This window comes from Rhineura floridana, chromosome 1, assembly GCF_030035675.1.
Source record: "Rhineura floridana isolate rRhiFlo1 chromosome 1, rRhiFlo1.hap2, whole genome shotgun sequence".
Classification (NCBI taxonomy): Eukaryota; Metazoa; Chordata; class Lepidosauria; order Squamata; family Rhineuridae; genus Rhineura; species Rhineura floridana.
The window spans coordinates 259,378,980-259,391,746 of record NC_084480.1 but is presented as its reverse complement, the minus strand read 5'-3'; the positions used below and the strand labels follow the sequence as shown (position 1 = coordinate 259,391,746).

Below are 12,767 nucleotides of genomic sequence, written 5' to 3'. Positions count from 1 at the left end.
ACCAAATTAGTATGTATTACCAAAGAGATCTACCAATCCTTTCTGCCAAAGCCTCTGTTTTAGATCTACATTTTAAACAAATACAAATAAACAAACATTTTTATATTCAACTTTGTGCAATAAGACATCCTTAAGTGATATTTTAAATAAAAGCTATTTATAGGACTTCCTGCACCAGTACCATCCTGTCTGCACTTTAAGATATGCTTCAGAGGCTCTCCTGGTGTGCCCACCCCATTGATTAGCAAGGAGGATGTCCACGATGGAGAGATTCCTTCCTATGGTAGCACCAAAGCTATGGTTTTCTTTTTCATTGGACCTGCGCCAAATGTCTGCACTGCAAACAGGGCCACCAAGAGGGGAGTATACATGTACCAGGTCCCAAGCCAGCAGGGCCCCCCGACTCTTAGCTTAATTTTTTTTTAAAAGGTCAGTCAATCAGACATCTGTAAAAATGGTTAGAAAGCAGAACATGGAAACAAAGTTTAAGGCAGGTACAAAGAAGCTGCTGTTGGTAAGGTCACTTATTCACTGTTACTAAGCAATTAAAGAAAGGAATGCTGACCACTCCCACCTGGGACTCAGGAAGAATGCAACAGAAAAAAACAGGAGAAGCTTGTTGTTATTGCTACTCGCCTAATGCTGGATAAAGGCTTGTGTACTGGGGTACGTTTGTTTAAGCACTTTCTTCTGTGTTGACATTGTTTCATTCATTCCCCAAGTGTGCTGCATTTACAGTATATTCACTAAGAAGCAAAAAACCTTGCAGTTTAAGAACGTACCTATAGCCAACATCTATCAAGTTCTATCAAACTTTAAGAAGCAGGGAAATTGCATAGCTATAGTGAATGCACCAAGGGAGCAGGAGACCTGACCTCCACTCTGAGATATTGTACTGCCGTACACATTTGTAAAATGCAAACACAATTTGGGTTGGTCTTTCACAGTCCAATCCACTTGCTGTGTAGCTTGGAAGGATTTGGTAGTATGCGTCTGAGCATGGGCCTTAAACCACAAGGTTTGTTGCCCATTAGTGAATTGCTCTGCTTTTTAATCTGGGAGATAAGAAATGGGTTCCAGTGCAAGTTTGCTGAGAATGGATTGATTATTTGCACGCTTATTCAGTTCAACAGGTTTTCCTCCGCTGCAATTATGCTTAGCATAGGTGAAACAGACCATGGGGGATGGTAAGGGGAGGAGGGGAATGGAAGCAGGCAGGAGGGGGAGGAGGAGGGCAGGTTTGATCATTTGCATGCTTATTGAGTTCAGTGGGATTTATTCCCATGCAATCATGCTTAGAATAGGTGAAACTGACCATGGAGGAGGGGGGGACAGAAGAGGGAAGAAGGGGGGGGAGATTGGGATGGGGAGGGAGGAGTAAAGGAAGGGGAGGGAAGGGGCAAAAGGGAGGGGAGAGGAGGGGGAGAGGAGGGGAGAGGAGGGGAGAGGAGGGGAGAGGAGGGGAGAGGAGAGGAGGGGAGGGGAGGGGGGGGAGGGGAGGGGGGAGGGGAGGGGGGAGGGCAGGTTTGATCATTCGCATGCTTTTTGAGTTCAGTGAGATTTACTCCTGTGCAATCATGCTTAGGATAGGTGAAACTGATCCGGGGGAGGGGAGGAGATTGGGTGGGCAGGCACTGGGCAGAGGGACAGCCCCTTTCCATTCCAAAAGGAAAACACTATAAACAGTATCATTGTTTTTAAGGTTTTTCCCCACCTTTGTATTCTACAGCAGGCACATGTAGTCTCCCACCCCAAATTTAAACCGAAGCTGTCCATGGCCATATCCACACCAGACCTTTATTTCACTTTAGACAGTCATGGCATTCCCCCAAAGAATCCTGGAAGCGTAGTTTGTGAAAGGTATTGAGTGTTGCTAGGAGATGCCCTATTCCCCTCACAGAGCTACAATCCCTAGAAGAGGGGCTGACTGTTAAACCACTCTGGTCACTGTAGCTCTGTCAGGAGAATAGGAATCTCCTAACAACTCTCAGCATCTTTCACAAACTGTACTTCCCAGAGTTCTTTGGGGGAAGCCATGACTGTCTAAAGTGGAATAAATGTCTGGCATGGTTGTGGCCACCTGATTAGCCAAGCCAAACAGCTGTGAGAGTGGCTTTTAGAACACTGGCGGTTCTTACTGAGCATGCCGGACACTATAATAGACTTCAATGTTAAGTTTCTTAAATGAATTAAAGATCAGCCAGACATTTTTTTAACTTTTAAACTGCAGATGATGAAGGTCAGAGTATGGGGCAGGGTCAGTAATAGGATTATAGGTACTCTGTGAACATGCCTGATTTTTAATTAATTTCAATAAATTATGGGACCACTGACAGAAAAAAGTCCAAAAGGGGTTCAACAGGGTTTTACACTTTGAACTCTCAATTCTTTCAGCCTGTTTTGTGTATCACCATGAAAACTTAAAGGATTGTTAAGCAAGCATTTCTGAGTTTAGAATGATAAGTTTTGTAAGGTTATGTTTTGAAATGAGCTTATGGGAAGCAACAGAATGGCATGGGGGTATTTTCAATTTAACATTGCTGAATGCAAAAAATCCATGCTGGCTATAGCATACAGCTACTATTGTGGCTGTATAAAAACATAATTGTCTGGCTTTGGTATGTTTTATTTGGAAGTAACTCCTTTGAAATAGATTACACTTCTTCCATTTGGCAAAATAGTTCTTAGGTGATTTATTTGTGCCAAAGATGGGGGCTAAAGGAGCAGCAGTTCTGGTTCTGATTCCAGTGGTTACAGAGATGTAGTAGAGACCTGTATACTTGGACTCCACAACGGTGCTGGAAGTCCTTGACAAGTGGGTAGGTGTGAATATTTGGCACCAGATGTTTCAAAACTATCAGCAACTTTAGGGGGGGAAGCTATCTAGGTTGCCCTCGTGAACAAATTTCAACATGAAAAACAGCACTAAAGTTCACAGCACCCTTAACATTCTTTATAAAAACCAAGGGAGCTGGTACATTTCATTTACGGCAGATACTAGTGAATTGTGTTTACACTGGAAAACACAAACATTGTGTCATGTGGAATACCATAAAATAGATAAGACCCATTTTAGTCTTGGACTGTTGAAAAGAGTATGCTAACTAATGTTGAAGATCATAAGCTTTATAAGCATGGTTGAGCATGTCCAGTGAGGAGTATGACAACAACTGATAGAAAATGAAAAAACAGTGAACGCACAAAAGGAAAAAATAAATCTGATATTCTTGGTAAATAGCTATATGGGAGAATTCTTAATGCTACTAAAATTATGAAAGCTGAAGGGACAGTCTGGGTGGTAGCAGAATCATACTTTGATGATCCAATCCATGCAAAAGAGGACAACAGAAGTGCTGCCCAAAGAATCATGGAGAATGATCCACAAATTCATCTACTCCTACCCAGGGCCTCAAGGCAATCATTGAGACATTAACTTTCTACAGAATATGCTGTGGCAGATTATACAATATGTGCCTGCAGGCAAGGAATAGCCTGTAAAACAGACAAACTGACATAAATGCCCTCAGTTTTGAACAGTAATCTGTAGCATATTAATAGAGCTAGCTCAGGTTCAGTTCTTATATTCAGAATACCAAAGTAAAATTCATCAGGTCAGTATCCATTCTTTTTTCTCTTTAGAGTTTTAACATGTGATGGAACTTTCATATAATTGAAGATAGTGACGTGCTTTTGCCATAATATGGCCACAGGCACCATTTTGACATGCTTCTGCCTGCCTACCTCTCCAAAATCTTTCTACACAGTAGTCATGTTCAGCATGAAGTTTAGTGATAGGTAAACACTTCCTGGCCTTTACTGTGTAAACAATATCCATACAGCTGAAAGCACTAAAGCATGCTACATGGAATTCCTACTGACAGCTGCTTCTATCGTACAAAATCTGCTAACCCCTTTGGTATTTATACTGGACAAACAGTGTTTCTGAAATAAGAGAATATGCTTACATTTGCAGAGTGTTTAACAAAAATATGATCCAGTGGGTTTTTTTCCGTGATGGTGCTCACTGGATAAGAGTACTGGCACCTCTTTTCTTGCTGCCTACAGCAGCTATTTTGTGCTGACACATACAGCCTTTTATCAAGATATGAATACTGGCACCTCATTTTTTGTTTACCAAAAAAGCGCTGACAGAGTAGCACTATAAATGGTTACATGAAACAAGATGATTGAAGGAGTTGCAATGGGAGAGGGCATCTACAGCTGTGGTGACAGTGAGGAATGATACCGAATCTATCTCCTAAAAAACAAACACCATTGTTTCACAATAAAGCAATTTGATCCATAATAGACAGGAAATTGGTTGAATGCCCTTTTTTAAACAAAGACCTCTGGCAAATATGGGTCCCATCTGCACTATACATGTCATGGCTTCCCCCAAAGAATCCTGGGAACTGCAGTTTGTGAAGGGTGCCCTGGGAAATGTAGCTCTGTGAGGGGAATAAGGGTTTCCTAACAACTCTCTGTAACCATCACAAACTACAGTTCCCAGGATTCTTTGGGAGAAGCCATGACTTTGTAAAGTGCCATAATACTGCTTTAAATGCATAGTGCAGATGAGGTCATGTATAAGCGGTGAGGGATGCTTGTTGTCTTCATCTTTCGTTTTGGCAGAAACTAATAAGGTTGAGAACTCAATGAAATAAGCAAATCATGGTCCTTGACAGTATAAGTCATGGGTGGGGATCCTCAGGCCCAGGGGCTGAATGCAGCCCTCCAGGTCTCTCTGTCTGGCCCTTGGAGCTCTCCCCAGGTCACACGTCTCATTAGCCCTGCTTCATACTCCAAGTGTTTTTGCCTGGCTGGAACGTGTCCTTTACAGCTGATATCCCTTCTCTAGACAGAGGATACAGAAAGGTGTGTGAGTGTGTACAGAAACTGACCTACTGTCCAAAAGTAAAATTTACATTTGTTGCTCCTCTTACTTTTTCCTCTGGCCCCATCCATCCATGTAGTCCCCTGGAAGGTTGCCCAGCAGAGAATGTGGCCGTTGGGCTGAAAAAGCGTCCTCACCCTTGGCTGAAGGTACTTTCTCTGCTGATGTATCATTTGAGCAAGCTTCACTGGAGAATATGTTCTACAATCATGCAAACTAGTGAGCGAGAGATAGGGATGGGTGAATCTGACCATTTTGGTTTCTTTCAGTTCTCATTTTTCCAGTCTTAAGTTCAGTTCTCCACATTTCCACATCAGTTTGCAATTTTTTTTTAAAAAAGCAGCATTTTAGTGCAAATTTCTAACGTACACATTTGTATACAATTTTGCCTGATGCACATTTTTTTTGCAAAGCATTTCCCCCAATATAATGCATTTTTATATGATATTTTCACTAATACATGCATTTCTATGCACACCTTACCCCGGTATATGCATTTTTGTACATTTTATTTGGCTTGGGAACTGCATTGCAAAATGTGGAGAAGTGTGAATTTTCAAGGATGCCTATGTTTTGGTTCACTTATTGTTTCAGAAACTGTGAATTATATATGTCTGCCTTTAAATGCTGGACCAAATTTCTCCCTTGTCCCTAGCTGGTGAGGCTCATTTTCTGTCTGATCATAAGGAGGTACCCCCTCCATCAATACTTTCCCTCATTCTCCCATCGTCTTCTTGATGCTGCTGACACTTTTACAATTTCCTGCATCCCCCCCCCCCCGCCGTCTGTTTGCACTTATACTCAAAAACTTAGTGGCCACATAACAAAAAATTCTGGTCACAAACAAAACCCTATGCAGTAGGGAAGTCCAATCAAATGTACCACCAGATTGGAAGTAAGAAAATGTGACTCCCAAAGTATCTTGTTAGAGAGAAGAAAAAAAACGTTTGTGGGAGAAAGTTCAATTTGTTCTCAGATTGAAAACAGATTTAATATTTGTTCCAAATTTAAAAATAATTGCAGCACATTCCTTTGCCAAGAGATCTATGTGTATTTTCTCTTGGAAATTCAGCCAGATATTTTAGTGGCGTGTGACAAGTTCCAAAAAAAAAATCATACAAAACTGTAATGCTTAGTCCATCTACTGCTGCAGTTTGAGGTTGGAACAAGCATTTTACTTTTAGATCAGTTTGCACAGTAATATCCCAACAGTATGGACTTAACAAAATGCAGTTGTTCACCAACTAGAAAGCTGTCAGAGAAGTGTCATTTTACATGGTATGATGCAGATGAAAAAGCTCTCCCAATTGCTCTGCACCACTAAACATTTTTTCTTTGTTAGGAATAGGGATGGAAAGATCTGTCAGTTTCTGTTCTCTGAGTTTCTCACTTTGCCAATCTTAAATTCAGTTCTCCACATTTCTGCAGCAATTTGCAAACTGTTTTTTTTTAAAAAAAATACCCATTAAAGTTCTCCAGTATTTTAGTGTGAATTTCTCCTAATAAACACATTTTGTAGGCAGTTCTGACTAATGTCCACATTTTTGAAAGCCATTTCATGTCATATAATGCATTTTTGTATGTTATTTTAACCCATATATTCATTTTTATGTTCACTTTCCCCTAACTTGCATTTTTGTAAAAAATTCTTGGTTGGTGAACTGCATTGCAATATTTGAATAAGTGCAAATTTCAAAGGACAGCTGTGTTTTGCTTCTCATATTGTTTCAGAAAGTGCAGATTTGATAGATTCAGCTTGAAATGTGAAGTGAATCGAATTTCTCACCCATCCCTAGTTAGAAATAGTATTTTGAATCTAATCTGATACTTCTTTCCTTTTTTTTGCTTTGTTAATGACCAACACAGCTATGTGCATTCTTGTCTTCATTTAAATTGATCATTGGTTTGTGCCATTGGAAGATAGCAAATTCAAATTACAAATCTTTTTTAAAAAAATTTACATTGTATGAGACTAGTTACCTGCAATGTTGATAAACATTTTACAGGAAATATCTGGAAATGCTATAGGAGATTATTCTGGCTGCAAAAGTGGTTTTCAAGTTGATAATAAGGTACTTCCAGACAGGTGTTTATTGTGGGAAGAATAGTCTTCAGGCATGCAAGGTTGCCATCACTGGCATCAAAATGCCAGCCTATATCTTTTTCCCATTTAATCCAGATTTATCCTTTCCAGAGAAAATAAACATTTTTTAAAACTGTTGCCAATGCCCTTTTTGCGATAACTCAAGAGACCCATTTGCAAGTTAAGCCCCTGTCTGGAAAGACCCTGATAAAGGGGAAAGGGGCAGAACTAGTGCAATCAAAGGAACACAATGTCCCTGTATCTTTTCCCTGTCCTTTGGTCTCATCACTTTGCTTGCACTTGGTTCTCCCTCCTGGTGTGTCCCTCAGTCCTGACTTACTCTTCAGTTCTGACTTGCTCCTCAGTCCTGAATTTTGGTTGCTCTTTGGCCCTGAATCCTGTGTTGCCCTTCACTCTTTACTTATTCTCCAGTCCTGACCTGTGTCTTGACCTCTTCAGTCTGCTACCTCATTTGTCCTTCAGTCCTGACTTTTTCTCCATGCCTGAATCGTTCTAGCTCCCAGTTGTCAATGAAACCTCTATAAGCAGCACCACTCCATCTCCCTATGGAACTATCAAGAGTCCTGGAACTGTGCTTTTCACTGCTTTGCCAACAGTGATTGTCTCTTCTCTAGGTGACAGAGGTGAAAAATATCTCCATCTGCCAGTGTTGGGGAAGACTGAGCATTCCACTCCTCTTTCTCTCTGCATACACATACTTCTAAGTATGCACAATATACTGAACATGGAGTTGATTTCTGTTTTAATCTGGAACACTGTCATTTTTTTCTTTCCCCTTATAGTATTTCAGTGATCCAATGCTATCATCTTTATGGACTCCATATCTGTGTGCCACACTGGTTTCAGATTACATTCAGGAGGAGCTCACATTTGAAATGCCTGAAAGATCTCTCCAACTCTTCTGGATACTGGGAAATATTCTTTACACTCAAGGCTGTTGTTCTGCTAATATAAATAAGTAGGAGCATTTATATTATACTTCCATCTGTCAGTACTGAAGAAGTACTTGTTTTTTCAAACAAAAAACAAATGAAACTCCCAAACCAACGAAGCATCTATATTGACCAGTCTCTTCTGAATCCTTATCCTGGGATAGTCAACATGGAGACCTCCAGATGTTGTTGAACTACAACTTTCATCATCCCTGACCATCGGCCATGCTGACTGAAGCTAATGGGAACTGGAGTCGAGCAATGTTTGGAGAGCACCACGTTGGTTACCCCTGATGATTTATCCAAGGTTCCAAAAGGTATTTAACAGTAGGTATTATTTAAGCATCCTCCAATAGAGCTTTGTAAAACACTTCATTCCTTATCTACAACATACCTGCTATTTCAGTTCTGAAACTATCTTAAGCACAGACTGCCAACTGTGCTGATATGTGCCAAGTTATGTGATGTGTTCTGAAGGGGCAGACAGCTTAAACCTATGCAGCCACTGCTTATGCAAGACATTCTGTCAATACTTACTAACCTTAAGAACATTACTGTCAGCACAGTACAGTGACGAGATGCATCCCTTCTGTCTTCTTATATTTTATTTCACTATTGCAAGCAATAAGTGTACTTACCTATCCATCACTGTCAACATTTCTTACATCTAAAATAAGTATTTTAACATATCAACAACACACAGAAGGGAGTAGAATTCCCTTCTACTTCTCCCACTCCAATTCTAAAACCAGAAAATCCAGATCCTATTATATAAACTATATATCTTTTGCATATTTAATTTTATGGAAAGGAAAAAGAGGGATATATGGGACTCTAGGCTCCTAAAGCCAATTGAGAGATATATAATGTCACATTCACATGCAGACACACTTTTTCTCCATATTGATTAATATGGAATAAGCTCAGCATCCTGGTTAACAATTAGTACTGCAGATCCAGATCCCCAGATATTTTTAATAGGTGTCAAACAACTGAGGATATGAATCCATAAAGCACCCTGCCATCCAAACAGGAAAGGACCAAGCTTTCTTGGCTGGGCTTCACCAGCAATGGATCCAAATCATGTTGCCAACTCTTCAGCACTAAAGGCGCTATCATGGTGAACGTCTGTAGCTCAGTGGTCAAGCACATACCTTGTATGCAGAAGACGCCAAGTTCCATTTCCAAGTAGGGCTTCAGGTATGAAACCTTGGAGAGCTGCTGCCAGTTGGTTTATTTAGATAATATTGAGCTTGATGAATTAATAGTCTGACTCAGTATAAGGTAGTTGCCTATATTCCTATTGGTATCTGCAGGTAATATTGACTTCAACAGATGTATGGAAATAGGACAGGGACAAAAAATGTGGATGTGTTCATACTAGAAGCCTCAAGTCAAACAAGGAACATTTCATATCAAGCAACCAGTGCAAGTTATGTTTCATATCAAGCAGTGCACTTTTTGGAGGCAAAATCTCACAAAAATACTGATGGTGGTAGTAGACTAATCTTACCCTAACTTTAGGGTCTTTGACCCTAAAAAAAAATTTCTCCAACTTTAGTCAATGGAACATACTTTGAAGAAAGACTTTAAGCTAAGGGTGGACACCTCTTCTTATCTGTACTTCTGTGTTGGTTTATTGAGCATGTGGCTTTTGATTTTAGAAAACTAGACACACTGATTTCCAAAATAATTGGTGTGTAACTTGCCCATCATGATACCTGTTTTACATATGTATTATAATAGATTTGTTACATAAAGTTTGCATTGTGTATTGGAGACCTAACCTTTCTATTTTTCTTTTTATGCTCCATTTTCTGTTCTGTATGTAATTATACATGCTCTTTTAAGTAAACTATGAAAACTAATGACGTCCTTGTGAATTGTTCCCCAAATGGCTTACTATGGCATTCCCTTTCATAGGAAAGAACTTGTTTCTTCATAAATGGGCAGTTCATGCTTTTGTGAGGTAGGCTGCTGTTCATGGAAGCCTCAGTTTACAAGGAAAGTATGTCTCTAAGATGCCACAGCTCTGAGTGGTTGATGAGTAAGGAGAAGGCACTGCGTTCAGGTCAACCGCCAGTGAGTCTGAAGCAAGAACAGTCTAGGAAACTGACTTGCCAAAGATTAAAGAGATGGTCTAGGACAGCGTTTCCCAACTAGTGGGCCACCAGATGTTGCTGGACCACAATTCCCATCTTTCCTGACCATTGGCAATGCTGGCTGAGGCTGATGGGTGTTGTGGTCCAACAACATCTGGTGACCCACTAGTTGGGAAAGGCTGGTTTAGGAGATACGTTTTACCAGCAAGTGTAGGCTGCCAACTGGAAGACCATGACAGAGGGGGCCTTTTCTGCAAGGCCTCCACACCTTTGGAATTCTTTCCAGTAGTGCTGTGGCAGGCAATTACGTTTAAGGCTTTTCAGAAGACCTTAAAGACTCATTTGGTTCCATTGGCCTTCCACTGTGTATTTTTTTATCCTATTTGCTGGATGGAGGTTGCAATATTTTTATGCTGTTGAATTTCTGGATCTGTATTATTAATTGAATTTATATCCCGCCTTTCCTCCCAGAAGGAGCCCACGAAGGCAAACAAAAACCCACTAAAAGCACTTTAAAACATCTTTAAAAAGTTTTTTTGCAACATATCAAAACAAAACATCTCTTAAAAACATATTAAACCAAACATATTTTAAAACATATCAAAACATCTTTTTAAAAAACTTTATGATTTTGGAAATCTTTATTTTTATCCTTGCAGTTTTGTTGTAAGCCCCTTTAGACAGGCTTTGACAGGAAAAGCAGATAGCAATTTGTAAAAAATACTGAGGTCCAAATACCCTCAGAATCTGTCCTTTTCCCTTCTGGCTTGATGTTGGTTGACACCAGGCATATGTCAAGAATCCAGGACTTGTACGAAACATTAGCTTTCTTTTAAAAGACAGACTACGAACCATGGGAATGGACTTAAAGAAGCAGATCAAGAGCCATCTCTGACTTGGATCCTTGATTGGGACCTTCTAGAAGAATGGATAGTAGGGACTTCCTCAGTGACCTATTACCTGCTGCAAAACAAAGGTATGTTTTCTGATTCTCATGGTCAAAACTATGGGTGATTCCTGGGAAAGAATGCCTATAAGCTTGTGGCTTATAGCTTGTGGCCAGTGGCTGAAGTAGATGTATCAGTCCCCAGGTCAGATGCAGGCTCAGGCTTAGTCTGGATAGGCTGCAATTTTAAAATCCTGAAATCAATACAAGCAGCCTAGCTCTGTCCATGACTTCAGTCATTGCCTTATGACATGTAAATAACAGCAATATGTGTGCTGCAGTAGAAAGAAAGGGGAAGTAGATATCTAATATTGGCTTACAATCTTCCTGGGCTGAATCATCTGCTTGAACACTAATCTTTGTAATGTACTGTTGATTACTGCCATAAATATACAATTACTCTATTCTCTCAGGGATGCTCCATGCCATATCAATGAACAATTCAGAAAATGAAATGTGGAATTGAAATCATTACAATGAAATCACTTTCAGTATCTATCACTTATTCACCTTGGAATAAACCTGTTCTGCATAACTTGTGTAAGTAAACTCTTCATTATTTATATGCATTGTACCTTGAATGTATCAGTACTGTAGGCATTAAACAGCTGGTGTTTCCCCGATCCCAGAATAAGAGGACCAGAAGCCTTATTTTCTCCGTAAACATACAGGGACACAGTTGCTGTTGTACCAGCTGTTTCAAAACCTCCAGTGACTACAGTGATTTTCCAATCTTCTTCTGCAGGTAAAGACAAAATGAAAATGAGTGCCACTGACAGAGCAGTTTTATCTCAGGAACTACTATGTGCCTGGAGAGTCATTTGAGACTGGCTTTATTGCAAACAATGCACCACTAAGCCTACAGAACAGTAACAATTGTTCAGTTAAAAAAGGAGGGTGTTGCTCAGAGTAGAAAGGGATGAATTAGAAAGTACTGAAGACAGAGGTTGTGTTTAATAAGTATATTTAAATGCAATGTAGTCCTAGATTACATTAGATTCTAGAGCAATGAGGCACCTTCCAAATGTTGTTGGACTGGCTGGGGCTGATGAAAGCTGGAGTCCAATGACACCTGGAGGGCACCACATTAGCTACTGCTGTGAAAACCCTAGAGAAAAAGTCTCATGCATCTTCAAAATTATATCAGGGTTCAATCCTATGCACACTTACTTGGAAGTAATTTCCATTGGATGAAGAGGGCCACACTTCTCAGTAAATATTCATAGGATTGGCCTATTTGTGTATATTTCCAAACAATACATTTGAAAAGAGGTCACACTCCCTCTCAAGGAGCAGGTTTGTAGTTTGTGGGTTCTCCTAGGTCCATTGCTGTAACTTGAGGCACAGGTGGCCATGGTGGGGTGAAGTGCCTTCTATCTGTTTAGGCTGGTGGCCCAACAGTGACCCAATCTGGACAGAGATAACTTGGCTATAGTAATCTATGCTCTTATGACCTCACATTGGACTACTGCAATGTGCTTTACTTGGGGCTGCCTTTGAAAATAGTTCAGAAGCTGCAATTAGTGCAGAATGCAACTGCCTGACTGTGGATAGCTTCAAGGTGAACAGATCATAGAACACCAATTCTCTTACAACTATACTGGCTGCCTGTACGCTTCTAAGCCCAATTCAAAGTGCTGGTTTTGATCTATAAAGGTCTTTATGGCTCAGGATCCCAATATCTTCTGAAATGCCTTTCCCAGGAGGAACCTACCCAGACCTTAGATCTCCTTCTGAGGCCTTTATCTAGGTCCCCCTCTGAGGGAAGTTTGGAGGATGATGACAAGGG

The 12,767-nt window shown here is 40.3% G+C and overlaps 1 protein-coding gene across 1 annotated transcript in view; it reads right to left on the bottom strand.

The window, feature by feature from the left end:
- The window catches only part of RP1 (RP1 axonemal microtubule associated), a 296,219-nt gene that overhangs the window by 158,984 nt on the left and 124,468 nt on the right, over window positions 1-12,767 (bottom strand). Inside the window, exon 23 of the mRNA XM_061598841.1 lies at window positions 11,554-11,717. Within this exon, the coding sequence (XP_061454825.1) occupies window positions 11,554-11,717 (164 nt within the window). The remainder of the gene's footprint in view (window positions 1-11,553; window positions 11,718-12,767) is intronic.